The sequence below is a fragment of the Pseudopodoces humilis genome, chromosome 2, assembly GCF_049639895.1.
Source record: "Pseudopodoces humilis isolate 2021_Gansu_Grassland_sample_001 chromosome 2, ASM4963989v1, whole genome shotgun sequence".
NCBI lineage: Eukaryota > Metazoa > Chordata > Aves > Passeriformes > Paridae > Pseudopodoces > Pseudopodoces humilis.
The window spans coordinates 94,511,018-94,538,974 of NC_142201.1; the positions used below are offsets into that span (position 1 = coordinate 94,511,018).

The 27,957-nt window shown below is 40.7% G+C and overlaps 2 protein-coding genes across 4 annotated transcripts in view; both read right to left on the reverse strand.

Moving 5' to 3' along the window:
* Nucleotides 1-228: 228 nt before the first annotated feature.
* On the reverse strand, nucleotides 229-9,321 carry LOC102100359 (cell cycle control protein 50C-like). The gene is made up of 7 exons (XM_005523945.3): nucleotides 8,994-9,321; nucleotides 8,068-8,178; nucleotides 6,837-6,938; nucleotides 5,413-5,503; nucleotides 3,443-3,580; nucleotides 2,265-2,474; nucleotides 229-1,476 (listed from the first exon to the last, which is right to left on the reverse strand). Exons 1-7 carry the CDS (start codon nucleotides 9,204-9,206, stop codon nucleotides 1,286-1,288), a joined length of 1,056 nt encoding a protein of 351 aa, XP_005524002.1. The 5' UTR covers nucleotides 9,207-9,321; the 3' UTR covers nucleotides 229-1,285.
* Nucleotides 9,322-9,942: 621 nt separating this feature from the next.
* The window catches only part of CMSS1 (cms1 ribosomal small subunit homolog), a 221,053-nt gene continuing 203,038 nt past the window's right edge, over nucleotides 9,943-27,957 (reverse strand). For all 3 annotated transcript variants that reach the window (XM_014253360.2, XM_088068992.1, XM_088068993.1), the window contains exons 3-10: nucleotides 25,437-25,508; nucleotides 22,274-22,403; nucleotides 19,645-19,704; nucleotides 18,842-18,944; nucleotides 17,369-17,429; nucleotides 16,475-16,562; nucleotides 14,741-14,829; nucleotides 9,943-10,594 (exon numbers count right to left, since the gene is read on the reverse strand). In XM_014253360.2, coding sequence (XP_014108835.2) covers nucleotides 10,511-10,594; nucleotides 14,741-14,829; nucleotides 16,475-16,562; nucleotides 17,369-17,429; nucleotides 18,842-18,944; nucleotides 19,645-19,704; nucleotides 22,274-22,403; nucleotides 25,437-25,508 — 687 coding nt within the window. In that variant the 3' untranslated portion in view covers nucleotides 9,943-10,510. The remainder of the gene's footprint in view (nucleotides 10,595-14,740; nucleotides 14,830-16,474; nucleotides 16,563-17,368; nucleotides 17,430-18,841; nucleotides 18,945-19,644; nucleotides 19,705-22,273; nucleotides 22,404-25,436; nucleotides 25,509-27,957) is intronic.

Genomic DNA, 27,957 nt, shown 5'->3' on the forward strand with positions numbered 1-27,957 from the left:
CAGGGCCCATCTGTCACAGGTCACCAGGTGCCCAGCCCCAGACACTCTCAAAGGCAGGCCCAGGTGCCTTGACAGTGGCGTGCAGCCTCCCTGTGCCACATCCCCTTCTTCTGCTCCAGTCTGTGATTTCTTTCTTGTTCTAATGAGAAGGTTTTTTAGGAGAGAGGCAAGGCACACAAAATACTTATGAAAGGAATTGAAAGTGTTTTATTCCATTTGCACTTTTACAACAAAAAACTATTTTAAAAAATTCACACCTACCACAGTATGCTTGACCTAAATTCTTCAGTGCTGCTCCTTCATTTTGTGAGACTAGAAATAAGTCCTAAATGTGTAAAATTTTGAACATGAAACATGAACACTGATGAGCTTATTCATGAGCTGCAGTGTATGCTTTAAATTTAGTTGACAGATTATCTGGTGCTTTGTTTTTTATTGATGATAAATTACCATTCTGTGTCATGTAAGAATTTGTGAACTTTTACATGGAATAGAGAGGTAGGTATGCAATGGTAGGAATGCAATTTTGGCCTAACAGTTAAATTAGGTAGATGGTTCTGCTAAAATACTTTGCATTAATGGAGTTTTTAATTTAGGATTGATATTAAACTGTAATTTAAAAAATGCAAATTAGTGATTGGATGCCCTCCAGCTCTCAGGTGCTTGATAAATCAAATAAATTTGTTCTAAACAAACTCTGAACTTCTAATGCCCTGTATTCAACCACAAATCAGGTGTCAAATTGGAGTGAATAAAGTGATGTAAATTGGTTGCTTTTTCAACATAGCTGAAAAAGGTTCATAAAACCTAAGCCAAGCCATTCAGCACATGTACGTGGCCCACAAGCAGATTTTAGCATAAAGTCAAGCTTTTTGTTGGATCAAGACCTCACTTTTTGCCCATCCAAAGCTCCATTTCAGTTAAGAGAAATGTTGTTTGGACTATGGGCTGAGTAAGAAATTAATATGGACCCTGATTTCTGGCCAGGCATTGGTACCACATGATTTCTTTGCCATTGCAATTCTAATCTGCTGTGCTGCTTGCTGTTTGAAGCTCATCTTGCTTCTGAGGAAATAAATTTAGGCTCACACATCCATTAATGAGAATGGCACCTCAGGTAAGTTTGGTTTCAGATGATGGAGTAGCCCTGCCCCTCAGTTTGCTTACATTCACCAAACCTGACACTGAAAATGGTCCAGAGCTCAGGGGAAAGAGTGAAAGATCTGTGCTGCACCTTCTCTGTTCAGTGCACACTTCTGTCTCTGTTCAGAGAGTCAGGGGAACCTTATTGCTTCTGAAAGTATGTTTTCTTTTTCCTGAGCTTCAGGTGGATGCCAGTTATGACAAAACCTGTCAGGGCTGCTGCTGAGCCAGAAACCAGGTAGGCAATTCCCAGGAACGGGTTACTCCCACCACTCCACACCACGGTTGAAAGAATCACATGCTTCCTCCCCTTGAATCTGGCAACAGGGAAATCTGAGAGAAGGATGTTAAGATTTCACCAACAAAGTGTACATTACTTCCAGGGGAAGAAAAAGTAGTGGTTAAATGCTCAAAAAGCTTTCCAAGGCATAAAGAGTTTTGAGGTCTGCATTTGCTGGCAAAACTCCTTTAACTGATTGGTGATGTTTCTGCTATTCTGGATCCAAAAACCCAGCTATTTTTTGGGAGGTGGTAGACAGCTGGTGGTAAGAAACTCAGTTATTTTAGACACAGTCTTTGTGTGCATATGGAAATGCTTCCTTTTTTAAAACATTGTAAATTTCAGATTCATAATTTATAGGACTGCTACTGCATTAATTTGCTATGAATGCTCAGTTGAAAATGGGCCTTTTGGGAAGCTTATCATGATGCTCCACATAGTCTCTGTGAGGGTAAGTGCTCACCTCTACCTAATATATTGTAGCCAGGATATTGTATGAGTTTACCTTTCATCTCTCCCATGGAAGCTTTCAGAACAGAACCATGACAGAACATTTAAAACCACATCTCCATCAGCTGAGAAAGAAATTTATGGTCATGGTGACATAACTCCTGCTGACAAAAGGAGTGCTTTAGCCAGCAGAGTGGCCACTGTTGGGTGTGAGGGGCAGTTGCACCAGCACAAAAGCTCCTGTCAGTCAGGACGTGGCCCAAAATCCCTCAGAGGGCTGTGCTGACACAGGGCTGTTCCGCGCGGTTTCTTTGCCGGCTGACCACACAAGCCCTATTCACTTCCACCTCGCTGCAGCTCTGTGGCAGCCTTAGGGGAGCTGAAAGGATACTGTAGGAAATACGGAAGGTGTAATTCCCTGCTGGCAGGCCCTCCGCAAAGTGCCGCACCCGTCTGACGCGCCGGTAGAGATTCCTGAAGGTCGCGAAGGCCGACACTCGCATCCAGATAATGAAATCATCGTTCACATAACCATTGTTCCTCTCATCCTCCTCATCTAACAGATACACTGGTTTCTGCCAGTAAGGAGGTCTGGCCGTGCCTGCTCACAAAGAGACAAAGCAGGAAAGACACTGTCAGTAAAAACAGTGAGATTCTGGGCCTCACACAGCCAACACAGAACATGAGCTGTGGAAGAGGCATAAGACACTCTCCAAAATGATACAGATGCCAGATAACAGTGTCTCCAAGCATGTCCACTCACCTCAAAAATGAATTAACAGTTTAACACTACCCTGGGGCTGCTACACATTAGAACCTTCAAGCACAGAAAAAACAAAATGACTTGCACAAGATAAAATACTGTTTATTCTGGATTCTTGTCTCTTCAGCAAGCAACATGTTCCCTATAATGAGGAGTTTGCCTTCATTTTTAGACATTAATATATCAACCAGAAAGGTGTCTTTTTGCAGTCTAATGGCACAGCCTATGACATTTAATATCTTTTCCATGAAAACTCCTTAGGTAATTAACTCTTAGGTAACTGCACCCAGCACAGCAGTGCCCTGATCCAAAACAGGCAGCTTTTAGCCCCACTTCAACCATAATGAGGAAACAGCCCTAGGAAACAGGTCTGAAAGAACTAATGACAAAGGCAGCAGCCTCTCATGTCTCACAACTGCCCAAGAATCTGCAAAGGCATGAAGGAAAGATGGGACATGCAATTCTCCTTCACAGATGTTTTCAACAGGAAAAAAAAAAAAAAAAAGCAACTGCATCCTTTCTCTCTCTGGACAGGTTAAGCATTACAAGAAACTATAAAGAAGGCTGTTGATGTGGGCTAACTTCAGTCTTCCAAAACCATTTTCTCTCAATTTCTGTGGTCACTGATTAAAAAAGTAAAAAGGTGATATTTTGGCTAAAGAGCCTTCTGCTCTCAGTCACCCTCTAAAGCTGCTTCTTCAACTTGCTTTGGGAGATATTTCTCCCAAAGGTGATTTTTATCAGAATGGAAGGGGGAGATAGGGAAGCCATTGAAAAATAAGGACCACCAGCAGAACCATCCTTACCTGCAAATGCAGAAGAGAGATTGTATGAATCAGGATTGCGAAATTTCACATTTTTATCTGTCCACCAACTGTTCCCAGTCTTCAGCAGTGGCACTTGAATCACAGATGAGTTATGATTGTAAAATAGATCAATAGTATCTGCAGGGAATACAATAAGCGACATTTGTGACTCCAAGGGTCCTTCTAATTGCCAGCATGACTAACAAAAAAAGTCACATTGAAGCACTTTTCAAGTGGCCAGAAAACCTCAACATCGTTTTCCTCCTGGGAAAGGTTTCACTGTGTGTATGGAGCACTGAGCATTTCACAAGAATTAACGTACCAGAGTGTCAGGAACTTCTGAAGTTTTAAAGACTAAACATTTCCTACCAATCCTTCTGCACGTTCCTCATGTCCATCAACTCCTGTGGGACTCACTTCTTTGCAAAAAAGAGCAGTTTTTGAGTTCTAGCTAGTTACAGAAGTTACTGTCCTAGTTAGTTTTCCCTAGAATTTCTTTGACAGTTGTCCCAAAACACCATGTGTTTTCAGGGGCTAGGGTAGAGGTAAAAGTGCAATCAATGGAATCCAGTCCTTGGGGAAAAATTTGCTTTAGTTTTCTGCCAATTAGAGCTTGATTGCCAACCTGGACACAAGCACTTTCTTCAATTGAAAATTCTTTAGTTAAAATTGTACCTAACCATGTCATTCAGTTTCAGAGGGTGAACAGCACTTGTTTTTATCCATTATTATTTTCCTACATAGATTAGTTTATCATTAGGCAAAAACCAGATAGGTCTCCGTAATAGCTCTGTAAACCCCTAGGCAGCCAATGGGATGATGGGCAGGGACAATCAGACAACACAGACGGGGAAAGGCTGCTTTTTAGGAGACATGAAAAGCACAACTCAGCTGCATGAGCATCAATGAAAACATACTTCTTTTGTTTCCTCTTACAAAACTTATGTTCATGCAGCTCCTTAAAGCTCAAACACACTCTTCTGGGGAAGTGATCATTCTGTGGCCCACCACACCCCCAGCTATTTGTTACCATTTCATTAACAGAAGTTGTAGTGCTCTGAGCTCTGCCTGCTCAGCTGCTTGTCTTGACTCTCCCTCACATGCCCCAGAACAGTGTGGGCTGCACACAGCTGGGCTCTGCTGGCCTAGGTCTGAGTCCAACCCCTCACACTTCCAGGGCTAGCAGGTGAGTAAGCAGGCAGATGAAAATCAAAAGGATCTAGAAGTTGCTGAATACAACTGGCTTTCTCAAGTCCCCTGGTGTGGGTGGCGCAGCTGCTCGGAAAGAGCTGCTGCCTTCTCAAAACCTGCTGCATGAAACAGGTTAAAAAAGGGGTAGAGCAGGGAGTGGTAGAGATGGGAGAACAAAAAAGATGGGGTAGAGAGAAAAGTCTGTACAGGATTTTTGTTGCTTTTCCTTCCAAAGATACTTTCTGAAATCTCCCAAGTGTACTCATAAGGAGATTATGCCCACTAGATTACCACAAAGATCAAATCCAGGATCAAATTAAGACTATGTATGCCTCCAGGATTCTAAGAACAAAAATGAAACCACATAGATCCAAACTAATGTGGAGAACATGGAAAATCCCTCCTTCTAAACACATAATCGTGGGAAGGCAGAATCTGGGCTCTTCCATCACTGTACAAGAATGTGCTTTTTAGCAAGGAAGTACATTAAATCTGTTGTACCCCTGTTCCTTATTTCAAGAGGGCCTAAATTCCTCATTCCTGTTGTACTCACATGGAAGAGGGCCTTAGAAAATGAGAAATTTCCCTCAGCTTCCAAACAAGGGCCAAGTAGGAACAGTGTGAAGCAGAGCCCCACACTCACCAGAGCAGCACCACCAAACAAAGCCTTTTTCCTGCTGAAAACCTTGGAATAGCAGCTTTCCCCTGGCCTGGGGTAAGGGAATAGTCTCAAGAGGGAATTGGTAAGGGGCAGAGGTAAGAGGGAGGTGCCCACGTACCATTGAAGATGCTGTTGGCGATGGCCCCGCACGGCGCCATCGGGGTCCCGTTGCGGTAGGTGCTGAAGGGCGCGCAGTAGCTCCGCTGGATCTGCATTCAAAGTCACACAACAGTCAGGAACAGACCCAGGGTTTGGTTTTAATTTGCTGGTGTCCTCCCATGCCCTCTTCTGAAAAAGCCACTGAACAATTAAGTCTCCAGTACCTTTTGGTCACATTAGAGAGACATCCAAATGAAGGGGTCTGTAGTTCAGGAACACCTTCCATATCTAGGCACAGAAACTTAAGGTCTTCACCAAATTCTGCTGCCGACTTGCAAGCTCCAGACTCCAAAAACAGGTTGGGGATCTGCTATTGTAAAATGGCTACAACTGAAAATGTTCCAGTAAAGCTCTGGCTTACCCTAGAACATCTTATTTTTCCTTCTTTTTAATTCTGACCTGCTCTGCATTAGAGCTAGAAAACAGCAGGTGTAGCTGGCCACAGCTGGCAGTTCAACAAGGGCAAATCTTGATGTATGAAGACAGAGAATGAAAAACAGAAGTTCACCTCAGGTTTATCATATCTTTCCTATCCCATTTTATAAGAAAATATAAATCTTCAGGTTTCAACACAGAAACATTTTCAAGTAGCTCCAATGAACTGTGTATCTCATTGGCACAAAAGCCAAAAGCAACTGCATTTGGATGCAAACAAACAAGCTGACACCTTGAAAGCTGTAAGAAGCATTTTACAGAAACAACAGATTACCATGGCACATATCATAAACACTGAAAGGACATGTGGACTATGTGTATATTAAGAAATGCTATTTTAAGCCAAAAAAAACATGCTTTAGATTTGTAAGTAAAAGAACCTGAATGCCACGATTGCGTTCTCCAGTTTCCTTATGCAGGTCTGCTGCAGGTGACGCTGCCTACTCCCTCTTTAGCCCTCTGAATTGCATACTTAGAATGCTACATGATCACTCATTTCAGGAAACATTTTCCTGCTCCTTGCCCACTTCCAAAGCCAGATGGCAAAACTACAGACTTAGAATAACTTGATTCCCTGCCCTATAATAAAAGCACAGCTTAAAATACTTCTGGCTAAGAAGACTGACAACACAAGAAGGAAAAGCTTTCTCTATATTTGAAAAAGGCAATGTATTTTTAATCAGCACTACAAGGCACAGGTTTGAGAACTGCAACACTGGAAGGACATCTTTTATTTACCTCCTCTGAACCTTCCACTCTTATTAACTTATTAGACATAATGGCCCTAACAAGCATAAAAGCTAGGACCAAACACTGAAAATCTGTACTTTATTATTCCCTAGAGCCACCTAAACACATTCATGGCTCTGCCTAGTTAGCTCTCCATATGGTCAAAGGCACACCTGCTGGAAGTGCCACTGATCTCACAAAATAAAAAAAAACCCTTACGTTTACATTTCGGCCCAACAGCTGCGTGTCACTTCTTGACATCACGTATCGACGGTGGTTTTGATAGAAGTTTTGCAGACCATAGTACATAAAAATGTCACCCTAGAATCCAAGGATAAATCCCTTCAATAAGAGGAGCTCATGAAGGCAATGAGAAATCCTATTGCTTGTTAAAAAAGAGGGGAAGAGAATGCAGACATTAAAATGTCTGTAACTACACCCTAAGCAATACAGCGGTCATGGGCTAGGATCTAATTTTACCCTGACTGTAAGGTTTTGTTTTGGCACAAAATTAAACATAATTTAAATCACCAAACAAAGCCTAAAATAAAAATGCCCGTTTTACTCAAGATGGCATGGCTGGCCATGACCTTGCAATGACAGTGATATTGTAGAGACAGACACTCATATCCCATAAAAGAAGGTGCACAAAAACCTTCACATTAAAAGGAGAATGCTGGGCAGGTAAATCACACATGAAAGGTAATTATGTAACTATAAAAAACCCATTACTCAGTTAAATTAACTTCTCAACTCAAACTTCACTGTAATCTGAAAAATTACAAAGTATTTTAACAGCCTCCTCAATACTGAAGAATCCTAAAGTGACTTTAAATTGCACTGTAATTTTAAGGGATCATTTATTCAGCACGAAGTATAAGATCTCTTTGGCAGAACATGAAGCATTTTAACAGTCTCAACAACACGACCTGGTAGTTTAATGCAGGAAACGAAGGATACTTTTTCCAAAAGAAACTTCAGAATCACATTGCTAGACTTGAATTATTTCAAGGACCTTGGGGATTAGCAGCACAACCCTTGTAAAAATGACTACAGGGGTCTACTTATGTAAAGTGGTCAGAGCTTCAGGTTTCCTTCTCACTTGAGATCTTAGCAGGGCAGCAACAACCAACCCCAGGCCAAGGGCAAGGCTTTGCCACTGACTCAGAGAGAGATACAGAGAGAGGTCACCTCCACAATCAAACACCATTTCCTCTACCCCCTTCTTCTCCTTGCAAATCTCCCAGCCAAGGAGCCTGGTCTTGGTTATAAACACCAAACTGAACAACAAAGGCAAAAGTGTAAAATTTTGAGCATTACATGTTCTGAAAAAGTACAAAGCAAATTTAGTCAGGAGCTCTACAGAACAGAGTTACTGTCTTTTATCATTTAGGGACATAAGTAACAGGTGGTACACAGCAACTTGAGTTGGTTTTTTGCACCTACTTACCAATATAGCTTCCTTTAGTGTGAAATTAACAGAACACTGGCATTCCTTATTCCAGTTAGAGGAATTTTCACGGAGCTTTGAACAATCTGAGCATTTATCTGAATAATCTATCTGTCAGAGAAGTGAACAAGCAAACATATTGTAATAAAGGACATGCTCATAGGAAAAGGTTAGTGTTTTAAGTCCAAGGCTTCTCAGAGCCATTCTCTTTTAAGTGACTCTGGACTGCCAAAAACATTGTTGAAAATGAGGAGGCAGAGTGAGGACTTGGCCACAATGAACCACAAAATTTATCCCTAGTTTAAGGCTGGCTTAGAGCCTTTAGATGACTGTTGCAGAGCTTTCACACCAGCTCCTAAGCAAAGGAGTGCTGAGTGAAAAACACTCCTGCACCTTGGGCTGGCTGACCAAGTAATGCCTGACAAATCTCCACATGCATCACGACCCAGCCCCACTGAACAGCCTGGGTGTCCTGCTGAGTGTTGGCTCCAAACAGGAGTCTATTCACAACACCACAGGTCTGAATAACCTTTTTTGCAGGAGGGATTTGAACATTAGGGCTCCCTGTATTTCAAGGTTTTGCCCCAACAAACATCTATGTTCTTATAGTGTTAAACACTCTCTGAGGGATTTGCTTATTTCCCTTCAAAACCCCAGAAAATAATGACAACATTTTGGTATTAGCAGCCAGTGGCAGTAAATATCACCTGTATTTTAGATATTACCACCCAGTTAATCACCCAGTGCTCTGATTTTATTGATGACCAACTGCCTCTGAAGATTTTCACAGGAATACCAGCTGCTGGACACATGTCCAAGGCATGAAGCCATTGCTATCATCTTATTCAGAAGCAAAAACTCAAAGCCTTTTCCCTCCAAACCTGGCCTGTTTACAGAATAGCAAAGCACACCACTCCCAAACCAACCTGTATTTCTCTGACGCTGTTTGCAGACAGGACAAGGCAGACTCCCACAGTGATGCAGAATGCCCCTGTCAGAAAGAAGCTGGAGAGCACAGATGCAATGGTGAGCTGGGGCTTCCAAGCTGGCAGCCTCTGCTGTTTGAATGCACTGTTATCTGGACACCTGGAAGGCTGGGCTTCTCCTTCTTTGGGAAGAAAACTTGTCTTGTTTTTCATTTTCTTCTTGGTGAGAAAAGGAATAATATCCTTGTGCTGGAGAGTATTTCAGCTGAGATACTGTCTTTATTGTTGGCAGACTGTATTGTTTGCTCAAACTTGCATTATGGTGAGGAATTACTTATTAACTAGATCTCTCTCTTCCTTGTTCTCTGTATTTGTGCCTGGATCCCCATGATCAGCTTGTACCAATCAAGTGATTGTGTACTTTGATCAGGGTGTCCTGTTCATTCATCCTGGAAAACCTTAAATATATTTTTCCTGCCCCACAGCTCATTAGGACTCTTTATATCTTACTCATTTGCAGGGATACTGTCAGCTAAATTTGAATTTCTATGTAATTTCAGATGCAATATTTCTTCTCCCTTCACTTCCATAGCTGCCCAGCTAACAGGCATGGCATAGTGAAAGGAGTTCTGGTTGCACTGGATTCCACTGGGGAGGACTGCAGGTGCTGAGACAGCACTGGACAGAGAACATGGCTTTGGAAGACCAAACCAATTTTCTTAATCTATTACATTCATTGTTATTGACTGAGATGCAATTAAAGGTTGTAAAAAGGTTGTGTGTTCTTTATCTTAGAGGGACAACTAATTTTTAAAATATCCAGTTTGGATCAATGGCTTTCCAAGATACTGATGATTTCCTCATCTCTGTTCATCTCGTTCTCTGAAAAAGAATCCATCCATTCCCTACTATCCACAATGACAAAAGAATCACCCAGACATCACCTCATTTTAATTTAAATGGACAAACATAAGAATACTTTTCTGCACACTTCAACAGTTTAACCAAAATAAAATCTCAGCATAATATACAGATAATTTATCATGTAAAAGCAAAAAGCAGCATTTGTCCAGCTCTAGAACAGACAGGTGAAAAATACCTTTTTAACATGTTACTGAAACTCATGCAACTTTTTTAAAGACCCCCAAGGGCAAGACCTAGATTACCACTCTCATGAGAGAAATACATGTCTCATTTGGGACAGCACAGGGAGGGAACAGAAAACTGAGCTGTAGCTGTACAAAGACTTTCACACCCATGATTGCCCATCTTCAAAGTCTTACTAGGGTAGTAAATCTAGCAGGTGGAAGCAGTGTAACTCCGATTTCAGAATGACGTTTTTCCTGCAATAAAAATAATTCTAGAACTACAAGCAAAATTTGGGTTTTTATTAAAAGAAAACTCAGAAAAAGTTGCAATGTGCCTTCTATATTAAAACCTCTGAAAAGTCAAAATTCAGTTGCAGGCAGGATAATAGTAAAATGCAGCTGCAAATTACTTCCTTGTTGGTAAACTCATTAAAAGAGTCCCAGCTTCACAGATCCATCTCTGCACAGCTTTATAATACTCTTCTCCAGCAGGTCAATTGTTTCTTTCTTTATCTGAAGAAAATAAAAACCAGAGAAAGCATAAAAAGTTACTGATAATGATTTCATTATTTATTTATTCAGGTACCTTACTACAGGACTAGAAATTAGAGATTCCTATACAAGGTCCTTTAGAACATTTCTATTTTTTAAAATACCCATCATTTGCCCTGCAGCCCTGAATTCCCATTTCACACAGAGACAGAAAGGTTGTCACTGGCAGAGCTGATAAAGCACACCGCAGCAGAAGGCCCATCCTGGGCTAGAGAATCCCTGCAGGACTTTGCAGAGTAACAAATGGCATAAAGCAGATCAAGGGCAGTGCACCTGGCACAGCCCTGTCAGTGTCTGAGATACCTGAATGAAAGTGAGCATGAAGGTCAGCTCTGTGCTGCCTACAAAGTACTTTGGTTTATGATGCTGATATGGCTGTAGCTTATGGCTTATCTAGAGATAAAACAAATGCATTGCAGAGTAAATATTGACTACGTATTTCAGAGGGAACAAGAGATTCTTTATCATCATGGTTAGTCCAGAGTTTCCTTATAGCTCCCCCTTACCACTTAGAAATAACTTGTTTGCAGGTTTTCTCACAGGATTATATCCTTCAGTGCTTCCACTTTGCAGAGAAATAAATGATGTACAAAAGCCTGGCTAGCCTCAATTTCAGACTGGATGTGCTACAAGAAGGTGAAAACAGTTGTCTTTCTATCACAAGTCCATTTCTCACAAACCTTTTCATTTTCATAAAATCTGAAACTTAAACTTTCCCAATTTTCAAATTTACTGAAGGCTTTGTGTATATATTGTTTGCAGACAATACAATATTGGGTTTTGTTGAAAAAACTTCACATGAATCTTAGGAACAAGTAATTTGAGGAATTGAGACAGCTCTGTATTGCCATCAACATCTGTACAGAAAGCTTTCAAAGCAGGAAGTCTGTCCTTTGGTCAGATCAAAAAGTATACAATCCATTTTCAGTTAGACAGTGTGCCAAGACAAAGTCTGATAAACCACTCACTCCTCCAGTGGTTTCTTTGGGAGGTTTCTTTTAATCTCCTTCTCCCTCCATTGTTTGGGATGAATGAAGTGGGACACAGAAACAGAGAATGAAAAAATCCAGCAGCATTAACTAATGAGATGCTGAGGCAGCTGACAGAGCACTGGTACAGGGCAGCATCCATTGTGTGGGTATGATGGGATACAGAACTGCCACTTGGGAAGATCCATGTGTTTTTAAATTCATATATTTATCAGAATATACCACTGTGTACATAATTCTCCACTGAACATCGGGTGGCTACAAAAACAGCAAGTACAAAGGACATGTGCTTCCAGCTATTCTTGCTTTCTGGTGTAAATGCAATGAAATTTAGCAACGCTGCACCTGAGTATGCAAAGAAATTATTGATAATTGAGGTTTGCACTGAAAATAGGCCAGTTTGCTGAGTTTCTAATTTTAAGTGTACAATTTTGCCTCCATAACTAACACAGGTGAAAGAAATGAGTACATCAAACAGCCAGTTTTCTGAATTGTCTTTGGTACTGTACTTTCTCTGAGAAAACCTATGACTATTCATAGCATGTATTTGACATTTTCCTATATAATTAGAAAAGCTGACTAAGACTGTATTCCAAATTTGAAGCCCACAGGTTGCTAGAACATGCCATTGGTTTATATGTGGTATTAGTTTATTGGTATTATTATACCAAAACATTAGTGGGGTGCCTTTTGCTGTTGACATTCCTCATAAATAACTTTAAGGAATCTGCCTGATGTCTGCAGTGGGATAAACACCTATCTGCAAGATACTACACTTATAAAGCTCCAGATGTCAAAAGCCTTCCTTTATGATGTGTTACCAGAGCCAAGAGCAGTTTGAAGACTTTAATGTAATCACATATTCACTATTCTGTATCCACACATAAATAACTATTGCTTACCCTAACACAATTTATGATGGTGTAATGTTCTTACCTACCTGGATTTAACTTGAACGAAGCTTTAACTTTTTATGCTAAGATAGCCTTAGGATTTCACCTTAATAAAAGAGACTTGGAGTCACAACTTTTGCCTACATTTCTAGACGAACACACAGAACTGCTATGATGCTGCCTATAGTGAGCTGAAAGCTATTGCTGAGGTTTGCAATGGCCCAAAATGAAATACTGGCAACATAATTTTCATTTTTTGGAGGTGGATCACCTATGGTCTACTTTATGGATATTGACTTCAGGTGACTTAAAAAATCCATCCCACTGCTATCAATACCTTCTGCACTGCCTGTGACTTTGTACTGAATTGTCTGTCACTTCATGTTTTCTGTTCTTTAAAAAAGTTACTGGTAAGTGCCAGGACCATACAAAAAAACCCTTATGTATTAACCACAAGAGGGAGCTTCCTGGCCTCCAAAAAAGCAAAGGCAGGTTTTCTTTGCTATTTCATTTCCTCAATGTATTTTTTTTTTTTTGTTGTTTTGTGTATGTGGGGCTGTAAAATACAGCACATTCAAATACTTAGACAAGTACATAGACGGATTAATGACTGATAATTTGTTTCACTTGTGAAACAGATTAATGTCTATATGCAAAAGAAGTCCTTTTCCCTGGAGACTCCTTCCTTGTATGGGCCTGCTCTAAATGTACAAAACCTGAAGACACTGCAGGAAATTGGGAGCTTTCTAACAAGCACTAATGAATGAAACTGCCGCTTCATCTGGCTACACATAGGTGATGCCCCACAACATACTGTAAATATAGCTTGTTATAGCAGGAAATAGAAAAGCTGGATTACAGAGCTGGAAAGAATTATTGGGAATTATCTTGGAAGGAGTGTACAAATGATGGATGGCTCTAAGTTTTCTGTACCTTACCAAAAAAAAAAAAAAAAAAACAGAAAGGAAAAAAGGAAAGGACAGGGATGAAAAAAAAAAACAAAACCCAAGAGAACTGTCCGTAGATCTACTCATATGATGCCATCTTGCTCTCAGGTGGAGAAACATAGATTTATTTAATTTTGTTTAGTTTTTGAGGAAACTTTTCACTGACTCACAGAATATGCTGAGTTGGAAGGGACCCACAAGGAGCAAGTCCAAATTCTGGCCCTGCAGAGGACACCCCAAGAATCACACCATGTGCCTGAGTGCGTTGTCCAAACACTCCTTAAAGTCTCTCAGGCTTGGTACTGTGACCACTTCCCTGGGGAGCCTGTTCCAGGGCCCAACCCCTCTCTGGGGGAAGATCCTTTTCCTGATATCCAACCTAAACCTCCCCTGACACAGCTTTAGGCCATTCCCTCGGGTCCTGTCACTGATCAGTACCTGTGCCTCCTCTCACCCTCACAAGGAAGTTCCAGACTGCAATGAGGTCTGTCCTCACTCTCCTCCAGGCTGAACAGACGGAATGAGCTCAGCTGCTCCTCACACAGCTTTCCTTCAAGGCCCTTCACCACCTTCATCACCCTCCCCTGGAAGCTCTCTGACAGATTTGTATCCCTCTTACATTGTGGCACCCAAAGCTGCCCCCAGCACTGGAGGTGAGGCTGCCCCAGCTCAGAGCAGAGCTGGACAGTCCCCTCCCCTGCCCGGCTGTGATGCTGTGCCTGATGCCCCCAGGACAGGGTTGGCCCTCCTGGCTCCAGGGCACTGCTGGCTCAGATTCAACTTTCCATTGACCAGGGACCCCCAGGTCCCTTTCCATGACACTGCTTTCCAACATCTCATTCCCCAGTCTGTCCATACATCCAGGGCTGCCTCATCCCAGGTGCATCCAGCACCGGGATCCAACCTTTTTTAAATTTCACACAGTTGGTGATGCCCATCTCTCTAATTTGCTGAGGTCTAGGACTCTGTACAAAGTCCTCCTACTGAAGGAACTTCATGGGCACAGGTGGAATATCCATCGAGCATAAACAGGGGAAACTCACAGCACAACCATAGAAGTCACAGCTGTGACTTGCAACAATAAAAGAAAAATTCTTTTTCAGTAGATAATTTTGAGACCCAAGAATACAGACTTCTCAGTGAATGTGAACTTCTTTGTGTTCCTTTACCACTGAAGACAGCTTTACAGAAAGAAAACTTTACTGACCAAGACCTGAGAACTACCGACAAAAGTAATGAATACACAGAATATAACATATACAGGTGCTTATACAATACCTCAGGGATGTCCATCATTCTCCTTAGCTTCTGATCTCTCCAGTTCCAATCCAGAATCATGTATTTAGTGGAATTCAAGCACAGGGCATCTAAAAAGGCAACATAAATTTCACTACCAAGATAATATGACATGTGTTTATGGAAATGATTTTTGGCTTTTACATCTTTTTCTGTCTGTTTCCAAGGAAACTAATCTTTGAACACTTAAGTACTACATTTGCTGGTTGGAAATCTATTGCACTGACACTGCAAACTCCCTTAGCCACATAATCCCATGCCTTTTTGGAAGATAAACACAAAAGCAGAGCAACTACTGTTGCCAGACTTGTCAAGAGCTTAACATCCTGCCAGAAAGTAATTCCTCAAACTTCCTCTTGATGAAACCACAGGAGTTGAATTTCCACAGCTGATGTCACTGGTAAGTTACAAGGACCCTAACCTGAAAAATGATGTTATCAGGAACAGACAATGTTCAGCAATTTACAGGACAGGGTGCTATGTGAATATGAGTCAGGTCAGTGGTGCTGCTGAAAAATTCCTTTATCCTTCAAATAAATGGTTGCGGAAAAAAGGTCCTTTCTGAACTTGCTTTTCAGCCGTTCTCCTATTTTTTCCCTAATCTTCTACATGACTCTCACCATTTTTTCCCATCATTTTTGAGTCTTCTCCCTTCTCTAAGTGACCTGGCATTGCAACACTAAACTGTCAAAAAGGAACTAGAGCTTGGGATAAAATTTAGCACTTCCAAGGATGGGGCAGCCACAGCTTCTCTGGGCAACCTGCTCCAGTGCCTCACCACTCTCATGGCAATGTGCTGATGTGCTGAGCACTAACATTCAGTGCTGGTGGGAGCAACAAAATGATGTTGCTCCTGCACTCTTTTGGAAGGAGCAGTAGAGTCCCAAACCACTGCCAGTCCCTGACCAAGAGACCAGAGTCAGAGCAATGCAGTGTCTTGCATAAGAGGAATGGAAAGAATTGCCTTATCATCTTGTCATTTTGTTGTTTCTTTTTCTTTGTGAACATACTGTTTACTGAGTAACTAAAAATACTTCAAATGTGGGAAAAGGAGATTTATATAGAATAATTAATTTTATTAAAGGCAAATGAGAAATAACATCAAATCAGCAAGTAGATCTTCCATCTACCCCTCACAAAAGTTTACACTGAGTTCAGAATGACATATGATACAGTGACTTCTGCCACTATTTCCTTTTGATCCACTGGTACTTGTTTGGTTTCCTGGAGCTTTAAGTCTCACACTATGGTTTTGCAATCACTTTCAAGTCAGCATAAATCACTATTCTTGCCAAAAGAGGAAATCCCCCACCTCTGCCCGCTCATTACCTGATTTTGTGTGCACACTGGTTTTGGTTTAATTGGGGTCATTTCACTGAGCTGCCAAACAGACTCATGGGCTTGCATAGGGAGCAGGAAGGGGGAATAAGCACTGACTGGCAGCTGAGACATTACTCTGCCTTTCTCTGCTAATACTGGCTTATGCCAGCTTAAAGTCATCATAAAACAAAGTACTGGAACCTTGACTTTGTTTTGACTGACATAGCACAAGTGAAGAAACAGAACCACTGAGTTTAGTGTGGGTCTGTTTCTTCACTTGAACTATGTCAGCCAAATCTACATGTTCATGTCAGCCTAAAAAAACCAGCTGAAGTTTCACTTCTCATGGGACCAAATATAAAATACCTAGGGAGGAAACCCTCCTTGCTCTCCTACCTTGCTCCACTAGTGCCTTCACTCTCCCTGGAGTTCCAACCCCAATGTGGAACACGCCTTTCTCCAACATATTAATTTGTTCCTGCATCTAATTTGAAGAGAGAAAGAAAAATCACAGTACACCCATAATTGTTTTTAAATTTCTTCTTCAAGAGTTGGAAATAAATTCAAGATCTTATCGTATTTCTTTCTAGAACAACATCAAATAACAAATTATATTTGTCTTTCAAACTGTCAGATGATTATATCTGGAAGAAAGTTCAAAAAATATAACAAGCCAGCTGGGCATCACACTTCTCTAGAAGTTCAATCTTTTTTAACTTCAAAAATCTGCTGTTGCACCAACTATTTTTGGAGGTGAGGACAGCGAGATTCCTTCAGCTTTTAAACAAATTCTCTGGAATATTGAAAAACTTGAATTAACTCTGAAGTCCTTCAAGACGAAGATACTGGAAAAAGGTGAAATAAAGCAAATTATAATTGTGTGTTTGAAAGCATTTAAATCAAAGGTCAAGTGTCCACTCATTATTCCAAACATCCCCATAATTTGTGCTTTTTAATGGGTATGGATACTGGGGATTCAATTTTCAGAATATAAATGTGGGTGCTGGTACAGTTTGTCTCCACAGACCTGTGTGTGTGAATGAACACTTGATAGGAGCATGGGACAGTAAAACTGAGCCACGTGCACAATCATCTCCATTCTGCACAGAGCTACTGGAGATGGTGTTAGTGAAATTCCTCACACTGCAGCAATGGGTTACCAAAGGAAGCACTACCTAAAGGAGGGAGTTTCATATAAACACTGTATGAAAGGCACTGCTGCCAAAGGATTTTAGAAGAAAATGGTATCACACAATTTAGCTGTTTACTTGCTCTATTAAAATTCCCTACCTTTATGTGCTTTGCAAACAATTTGAGGACTCTGCAATCTCCTTTAAATGCTGTCGTTGACCTAGCAATAAAAAAAAATGAACAATGAAATGCAAGAAGCAGGGCTGGGCTTAAGTCCACACATGAGGAAAGAAGAATTAACTGGCATTTCTCAATATGTTTGAGACACAGAGTCCCCCAGTGAACCCTGGTTGTATTCTCAACACTATGTAAATTCTTGTTTGCTACTCATCAACAGAGATCAACAACTGGACAGATGCAATGGAAGATATCAGTAGGGGGCAATATTGTTTAGATAGCTTTTCAGATAATATTTAATATTATGGCCTGTGGTTTCACTGCTAGCAAAACTGGCTAATCACCAAATCCTAATTAATAAATAATTCATTTACTCAGACAGAGGCATTAATGAAAATGAGTGTGTGTGCACAAAAGGAAAGATCTGTGTATGGACCAATCTACATTTTACTGTCTTCCTGCAGCATGGCTGCTGGGAAAACATAGTCTTCCTCTGTCTTTACTGCAGAAATTGTTCAAATTCCAGTTAACCAAATTAATCTGTTAGAAACCTTGACTTGTTTTTCTAACACTCCATTTTGGCACACAGTAACAACTCTATGTTCTGTATTCATCAAACAGGAGACAACATATTCAGTATTTGCTGAATGTCATTTAAGACAGCTTGCTCTGCATGCTTCTTGCAGTACAACAAATTTTCAATTTGCAAGGCTAAAGGTTTATCTACATCTAAACCACCTAAGTCTCAGGTGCCAGTCTCTACATGCACAACTGGCACTTATCTGCCTTATCTGTGCTTATATCTGTGTCATGGAATCAAACTTCCCAAATCTCCGTCTCCTTTTGTGCTGATAGATAACCACAGGAAGTAGGGGCAAGAGGTAGAAAACAACCATGAAATTTGTGAGGTTTCCATCAATTCATCAAAACTTCTGGCATGAGAAGGGGGAGGATAGAGAAGGGGAAAAAATGGGGACAGGGCACACTGAGAACTGTCATCTCTGCCCAGCAGTTTTGCCAGCCTGAGCCAGTTGAGAACAGTGACACAGACCTGGAGGCCAGACACACCTTGGCATTTGAGGCCCTGAAACACCATGTCCTCACTGCCTTTGGTGCAAAGCCATGACTTCCTAGTGGTGGATCATGATGCTTTATGGGCTTACTCTGTGCCCAAGTATAACATGTTCCACGTTTCCCCTATATTGGTTACACTTTACTTTTGTTTTTTAACAAAAGTAACAATTCCCGAAACCGAAGTACTGAGCATTACTTCAGTCCAAAACCGAACACCACACTCCCAGAGTTTAAGGAAGGAAGGGTTATTGCATCAGTTTGAGTCAGTGAATTTGCTGGCTAGCAGAGGAGAGTGTCCCAGTTTTGCCTTTTTGCCTGTGGTTCCAAGACAAAACTCCTGACCGACTGCCAACCCCAACACAGCATCTGCTATTGACATACTTGATGAGTTCCAAGCAGCGAAGGGCAGAACTGCAGAGAACCAGCATCACCACCGACTTCTTCTCCTTGTGGCTTCTCCGGAGCTTTGCCCACTTAGGACAGACTGCAATGGAAAAGCTCTTGTAGCCACACAAAGTACTACATGCCACAATTTTAAATTACTAGAGTACATGATGAATGGTAGCCAGCAGCAAGAACACACATGCTGACTCCTTTGAGGTCTGGGACTTTGGCAACACTTTTGCATTTAGTCATGGCTGAGAAACTGGAAAATGGAATGCCCAAAATAAATAAAATACAGAAATAACACATAACTGAAAAAAATAGATAAGCGTTAATAACCAACAGTTTTTAAGGTGATGAGCCTATTGTCTTCATTTGCCACATATGGCAATTTGTATCAGAGAAAAGCAACTGCAAAGAAACATTTATCAGACCAGAAGTTCTATATAAATATACAAGAGAATAAAAATTCTCTTGGTTTGTGTCAGCAGACAGCTGCAAGACTTTTATTATAAGATAATACATACACCTACTCATGAAGCCACAATAAATTGCTGATAAATAATCCCTAGCAATTAAAAGAAAGCCCAGAACCTTTTTGATAAAAAATAAAAGTGACAGAGTAAAAAAGAGCCAGAAAAAGAAGCCCTGTCATAAAAAAAATAAAAATTAAAAGCTTTAAAGTGATTATTATTTCATAATAAGCAATATTTGGAGCTACATGTAAGAATGCAATAATATTGTCTTAACAATATTTTTCATACAACTTTTATCTCACCCAGACCAACATTTAAACTCACTTTCCTTCAGGTATGAAGAAAAACTGTGGGTAAGATCATTGGCTGGCAAAAAACAGGAATCTGAAAATATAAAGGAAAAAATATTTTTGTTGATGTAGTTTATTAGCAAAGGGAGAATATATGTTTGCAGCATAACTACTAGTTATATTGATGAAATCCCAACTTCATAAATCCATCATCAATAAGTTACCATTTCTGAAACAAAAATTAATGCAGAAGAAACTTTATATGGATTAAATCAATGAAGGTAACATATCTGAATTGCAATTTTTTTCCTCCCAGCCTGAAATCTCGAATACAGGGCTGAGGTCCAGGTGTGATCACATGCTTTAAAGAAAGTTTTCATATCTCTTTGCCACAATGAATCAAAGCCTCAGCCAAAAGCCTTACACTCCTTGGCTGTTCCTTCAAGGTACCTATGATAAAATATGTCTGTACATCCCCCAAATAATGAAATAATGGAAGAATCTACCAATATTTTACTTGTCAGTAAGTTTGTTCACTTTCTGGCCTTTCATACTGTGGTAATCTACCTAACTATATAAACCCTAACAGCAACACCTCCCTGCACTTCAGCACCTTCCTCTTCCTCCATTTCCTGCTGAACTCCTTTTCCCTGATCACTGTGCTAACCAGGAAGACTTTTAAAAGCTCTCTGTGGCAGATATGCCATTTGACTTCATATAATGGCAATATGAGGACCCATAACAGGTTCTTTGGAGGGTCCTTTCTCATGCCTATATAGAAAATCAAAGTTCTTAAAAAGGTGGTTTAAATTCCATGCTCTGAAAACTTGCCACTGTTGTTAAGGGCTCTTTGCCTGACATAACAACATGCTTCTGCAGAGCATTAACAATTCTGTCTTTAAACACTTACATATTTGTCATCATTTTGCATGAAACACAGCCTCTCAGGGTGTCTATGGATGTTTGCTGACACATTTTCTAAACTAAGGAGGTTTCTTCAAAGACATTATTCGTGTTCACATGGATGGTGCACTTCGCTAATGCTGAGAGCATCAATCCAAAATCTTCATTGGAACAGACAGTGTGACAAACTTGGTTTGTAGCCAATTCCTGGCTGAAGTCCTGTCTTGCTAAAAGCTTCTATTTTGCACTGATTCCTGTTAAATCCTGAGACTGACATTTAGTGGAACCTGAGCTTTGAAGGAAATGAGTAAGTACAGCCGAAGGATCAGCAGATGATGTACTTTAAAAATCACGTTTAAAAGATGCACTTGATGCTGGTGGGGCTGATCTTCTGAATACATGGTCTGATTAATGACTGGCAGTTCAAGAGGTCTATCTGAAGGACACAGCTTCAGTCACTGACTCCTCACCAACAGTCCAGCAACACTGCAGTATTTACAACAGTTTTAATAGAAGTTTCAGAAATGGGGGGAGAAACACACAGCTACAGACTGCAGCAAGAGACCATGCTGACTTTCTAACCAGCCCTGACCTTCTGCACTTTGTCAGTGAACAGGAACACACAACTCCAAAGTAGCTGCTTGTTATTTACTCAGTGCTTTGACGTGAATGACTTGACAGCTGTACAAGTTCATAAACTCCTTGGCACTCTAAGCCTTCAACTGCCAGCAAAAAAATTAAGAAAAAAATATCTTCATCCAACACACATGGAAATGGGTCACTTCAGTAGCCCAAAGGGCTCTTTGAATAAGAAAGAAACCATAGGTATATATAAAAACCTTATATACCAAAAATTACTTAACACAAGCTTTTCAAAGAAATCTATATGGGACTTCTCCAGGTTTTCTTGATCCAGTAACAAAGCTGAGACTGCCCCACAGAAATAAAGAAGGGTCCACCTAGAATCGTGGGGATTAAGGAAGGGCACATTTACCTAGAGAGACAGGATCATGCATGAAAAAAGAAAAAGCGCTGCTGGGCTAGAAAACTTCTACACTGGACACAGGTCTTGAACTGACAGTTCAAGGAGTCCCAAAGGTGAGTGCAGGTTGGTCACCAGGCTGTTGCTATTCATGAACCCTACCAACAAATAATGGACAGTGTCTCTGTCTGCACAGACATTTTTAAACCTGCTCTGTCTTGCTTTCTGCCTTTTCTATCTGGCTTTTAACTGGAGGCAGGACACAGGGAACGAAGAGGATCCTCATGGCTAAAACTTGGTCACCTCACACAATGACAAAAATTATCACCTCAATTCATGCCATTCCCTGAAAAACCACTGCACTCAAAATTTTATACCCATATGAGAATGATGCCTCATTATTTCTTTGTCTATTTCTGTCAGCCCCTTATTATGCATCTGGATTGACTCAGATAATCCCAGGAACAAAATGCATCTTTCATAGCATCCTGAGAGCCACTATTAGGAATCATAAAATTTCTATCAGAAAAGTGAGCTCCAGAAATTAATACCTTACAATAAAAAGAGACATTTAAACAATGTTTCATTATTCCAAAGAAACGAATGTTTCAACTTAAACAGGAAATTAATATACAGTGAAAAAGAAATATTAGAAAATATTTTCATTAAAATGTACTACTCAAGATGTGCCCCAAATAGCTTCTTTCTTCTGCAGAAAAAGAAGTCAATAGTATAATGAAAAAAACATTATTTTTATATTAAATACAGGACAAGCTACCTGACAGCTGTAATTCCTCTATTTCAATCACGGAACGGTTTTCACCAAAATGCTGAGTAAGCAGATTTTGTAGATCTGCAGGGACACCAGGTTTTGGAGCAGATTTTTGCAGAACATCAGAAATCTTGTTCTAAAAAATCCAAGTAAAATGGGTTAATATGGTATTTCTATATAGCTCTTTGACTAGCTAACAACACTGTAAATAAATGTTCCTCCGTATCTTTATACATTTATTTCACTTTAATTATGGCTTAATTGGAAAAATACCTTACAATGGGACAAGATTCCCTTTGCCTTTAGAGGAAATGCAGAATTCAGATGCAAGCTGAGATACTTGGACAAGATGGTCTGTGAGCCTGAACATGAAAAATCTTGTGCACTCACCTGAAATGCTGCTGTAACAAAAAAATAACTGAAAGATGCTTTTTGAGTTTTTCTATTGCTACCCTTTAGTATCAATTTTGAAATTGAGGCTTTTTTCATAATTTGTTTTAGTTTATTATTCTTTAGGCATAACAACAGGAATTGAGTGATAATATATGATGTGGTTGTATTTTGATTTAAACAGGGTAACTATCTATCTATATTTGGGAGGGAAGATGGCTAACTATATTCACAGAATACCAAGCCAGGGTGATGAAAATAAGTCAAAACAACAAAGTCACAGGTCAAGCAGCAAGAATTCACAGCTGCTTTTTTCTTCTACACTTCTATTTTTTTTTTTATTTTTTTAAAAAAATACTAATTTTTATAGACTGAACATGAGTTCATAATGATTGTGTTTTACACGTCAGGAATGTTACCAAATAACAGGTCTGAATTCTCACTGAATTTTAAGGATTGCTGTATTTTTTGCCATAATTAAATGGAACTTGTGGGTAGAATAGCCCAAGGTTCCCATTAACTGATCTGCCAGCATTTAAGAAAAGCAAATTTTAAGTATTTAAAAAAACAGCAAATTTGCAAGGATAGAGGCAGTCTGGAGAGAATGACAAGAATGCAATGCCTCTCTAGTTCTCGCTGAGATGTGTTTAGTTTTTGAAAGGACAGCTTAAGGTTTCTCAGCTGTGTAAGCTAAACTGAATTCATCATCAAGGGGACACATGGTAGCTTAAGTCTAGAAGTGAAAAGGAGCAGAAAGGTGTGGTTAGGATGGAGCAAAAGAGACTGTATTCGTGAGGCTAAGTGGGATTTCACAGAGATGAGGTGGGTCTGGAAGAAATTTTGGCAGCTTTGGAGGGATGGTGGGTAGGCTAAGTTTGGTAGGCTGAAGTTCAGGAGAGCAAAGATCACTGGAAATTTTGAAGAGAGGTATGGCAGGAATTTTAATGTTGGGGACCTACCTTCTTCCATCCATTCTTTCCCTCACTCCATCCCAGCAACCACTGCCTCCTCTCTTCCATACCCCCACCACACTGTCTCTCCCTCTTGCCCAATACAGCCCAAATACCTCAATAAGAGCAGCATGGGGGGCAGAATGCTGAACAGGGAAGACCCATCTAGGGGCTACCAAAACAGCAAAGGCAAGGCAAGCGCTGCCTCTCCCAGCCATTGCCACTTTGGCACTGCCTGTTTCACCCCTGCTAAAAGCCACCTGTGGGTTTGCAAGACCCCAGCTGAACCTTTGACAGTGGGAGACGTGTTTTTGCCTTCCTTTCAGTCCAGCTTTGGCCTGGTCCAAAGCTCTCTGCAGTCCCTGGAAGACTTTGCAAAGCACATCTGACTGTTCCAGGTTTTTGCAGTGCTTGAATCTGTAGCATTCCTTCCCAAGATTCCCCTTTGCTTACCACTGCTGTGTTTTCCTGCCATGGAACAAGTGCCTTCCCAAAGCAGGACCAGAGGCTGTGAGCAGCACAGACAGCCTCTGTGTGAGGCCCATAAACAAAACTCTCCATTCTTCTTCCCAACAACCCCAAATGCTTTTCCCCAGCCCTGCCTCATAAGCTGCCTCTGAAATGACCCACATTTGGGAACCTCTGATTTAGCAGACAGCATGACAGAATTATCAGGCTCATTTTACTTGGTAAATCAGTGTAAGATGCTGTTCCACAGGGCCATTACATCATTCATTGTGCCACTTGGTTCCTTCAGAAAAATTATTGCCCTCTGGAGGAGAGAACCCTGATACAATGAGAAATTCTTTAGGAGCAAGAGTAAGGACACCTGAGCAAACTCTCTTCCTTCAAGGAGAGCTGTGGGGAAATGTTCCTCATGCAGGAAGTTTTATTATTTTTCTTCCAATTCATTCCAGATGCTTAAAAACAAATGGCTTTCCTCCTTTTTCCTTACTTTTGGAAACAGGAGTTTGTTTGGAAGCCACAGATCAAATGTTTCCTAATGGGATTTTTTGACAGGCTGTGTATGTCAGCTTCGTGGCCCACTGAAAGCAAAGGTGCAGTTTGCCTGAGAATGGGGTTTCTTGCTAGGTGTGTGTGCCAGCCTCTGCCATGGCATGCCTTCACTCTGGCTCCAGGGGAGTAAGGACTGTACTTACTCTGCCAGAGCAGAGCTGAAAGCATTGAAAGCAAAATCCCATTCTTCCCGCTTCCCATTCCCTGGATGATTAAGAAGGCTAACATAGCATATAAAGGCCACCCCTCAGCCTTGTGAGGGAGCCAACTATTTACAGTCTGTCCCCCTACAGAAACACAATTAACTTGCCTGGTGCCATATAATCTCCATTTGGACTGCAGGGTGTGTTTGTCGTTGTGGGTGAGGATGGAGCACAGCCAGAGGGACAATACAGAGTATTTATTTATATACTTATGCTATGAGGAGAAGAGTGAACAAGTACAGTCCTTGGCTCAAAAGATGTAACAGCAGCTGGAGCCTGACCACACTGTGGGAATGGGTCAGATTCTGCAGCAACTGAAGTTCCACCTTTCTTCCATACAGTCACCCTTTCCCGGTGGGCAACACTTGCAAGTGGGATGTAGACACACACAACCCTTGAGTGGAATACAGACATAATGCCACAGGTCAGATTGGGAATAGGTATCTCAAGTAAGGTTTAAAAATCAGGAATTTCTCTTCCTCTCTACAAGAGGCTGCAATATTATGACCATATTACCTCTCATCATCATGGAGCTGTCCCCATTCTGCATCCTGTAGTAGCACATAAACCCACTGCCCAGACCCCAAACATACTCAAGGACACTCATACCTTCTTCCTCCTCTTTGCCTTTACAGTGCTCTCTTGCTTTTCTTCAGGCTGACTTAAAAAACACTCTGTAGGCTGCAAAACACATTAAAAGGGAAAAAAAAAGTAAGGAAAAAAAGTCACCAAAGGAAGGCAAAGGAGGTAAGAGGAGACACAGAAACTATAATGCTGGGCTAGGAAAAAACAATTAAAACTGAACTTCTCGACCTGTAGAAGGAATCAAATCCTTACAGTTATGTGTATATAAAGTAATTATGGAATTGGTAGAGACTGTTGTTTCAACCAAGAGAGGGAATAAAAGAGAAAATGGAAACATTCAGGGTGTAGTCATAATTCTATAAAATGGTGAAAAGCAGGTTTTGATACTTCAAAAAAAATCAGGAGGAAAATAAAAACAAAATCTACCACTAAATTTTATATTTTTAATCTCTACTATTATGAATGATAGTTTTTCTAAACTTTGCCAGTGTTATTCTAAAATAACTGGGTCTAGGTGAGCATCCAGATGATAAAAAATAACATGCCATGGAACTGGACAGGATTAATTGTAAACAATCATGCTCTGGAGTTCTTTCTACACTTGTAATGCAAAAGTTAGGAAAACATGTTTCAAATTTGTCCTACCCCATTCTTGCTTTGTCTCCATATACCAGGCAGCGTCAAATACACACAAGAAAAATACATGGTGCATTTCAGAATAATCCAATACATGCTGCTATCATTAACCCTCTTTTGTGCCTGAGTGAACAGGCTGAATTGGTCCATTTGTACCAGAGTCCCTGTTCACATAATCCAGGGCTAGGATTTGTCCTCAGCCACCTAAAATTGTCCAAAACAGAAGAAGTGAGGCACAGACTCTTCTTGTTTTGAGTGTAGCAATTCTCTTTTCTTTTTCTTTCTTAGGACCTTCTACCTAATGGAAATGCACATTTATCTACATAGACAGGCTTTGGAAGTTAATAAGTGACTTGATGAAGAGCAATGGGAAAACAGGCTGAGCTGCAGGAAAAAGCACCACACTACTATGCTGCATTTGGCTGGAAAACTCTGCTCTTGTGAGAAAATGTGGAGAAACCTCATCACATGGAGCACTAAAAAGCTCAGGAACAGCAAATCCAGCACTCCTCCCTGGGGAAAGCCTGAAAGAAAAGTATCAGCAGGAAAGAGAGCCTAGCTGAAAGCCAGAGAAGCTGTTCCTTTGTTCCCTTGGGAAGGCAGCTTCAGTCAGGCCAAGAGGGCCAAAGGAAAGCTAACAGAGGTTCAGAGCATCTGGGCCTTTCTGAGCCCTTCTTTCACTTTAACAGGAGGACACTTCATGGCAACTGGTGCTAAATGACCCAACCCAGCACTCTCCTGCCTTTCCAAGCCCACTCTCACAGCCTTATCAGAAGCATTTTTTGAGGTTTCATTGTTCATATTATGCCTACATTTCTCTTTTCCTCCCCAGTCCCCTTGCTAAATTAGCTATTAAAACAGGTAACCACTGTGCTCAACACAAATAAATGACCTCTTGCTTTCTGTGCTGTGATGTAGCCACAGCCACTGCCCTTGCAAAGGCAGTAGTAATGTATATCGTGGCCCTGAAATTGGTTGAGGATTGAAACAAAACGTAGGAATTACTAGAGAAGATTTGCCTGAGGAGCAAAGCACTCTACAGGTACAGCTGGAATGTAACACAGCCTGCATCAAAACCCACAAGAAGTTATGATAGGGATTATATCTTGCCTCAACAACAGAGATCTGTCCCTGTGATTTTCTCAGGTAAAAAGAGATATTATCTTCACTAGAAATGAAGGGAAGTGGAAACTCAAATTAACAAAATTGTTCCAGAGTTAATATAAGTTTTTTGGCTTTATTTTTGGTTCATTGCTATTTTAAAAATCTCTGTCCTGACTCTGATTCAAGTGTTTTTAAAACACCACCATACATTTCTTCATCTCTATCCCAACCATCAGCATTCCCAGACATTGAGACTGAAACATAGCTACCCCTCTGCTCTACTCTTACACATCCCAGCTGTCCATAGATACTTAAAGACCATTTGCCAGGTGTTTTAATAATAAATTTTATGTTCAACATCATATTTTATGCAGAGACCAAGCCTTTGGATTGCTTCAGTCAAGGGCCACCTACAAGCAATCAAAAAGTCAGAAAAGGGCCAAACTGAATCGCACCCCATCTCAGTGGTGCTACCACTCTTCCACCACATTGAAAAATGTCACTTGTTCACTTTGGGCCCATTTCTCCCTTCTTATACATCATGAACTGCTTTACATAACTCTGCAAACACTCTCAACTGGTGTATGAGAAAAGAATGAAATGTGCCACACAGCTGAAAAAATTTCTCCGAAAGAAAGAACTTCTCACTGCTAAGCCTTCATTCAAATGTTTGAAACCACCTCCAAATGGCTTCTTTTTTGAAGGCAGTATGTAACCCTTTCTTTCAACAGCCACAGAATCACACAGCAGGCAACACAAGCACACAGCAGGCTTATAGTCAAAGCCTTGCTTCCTTAGAGAAGCA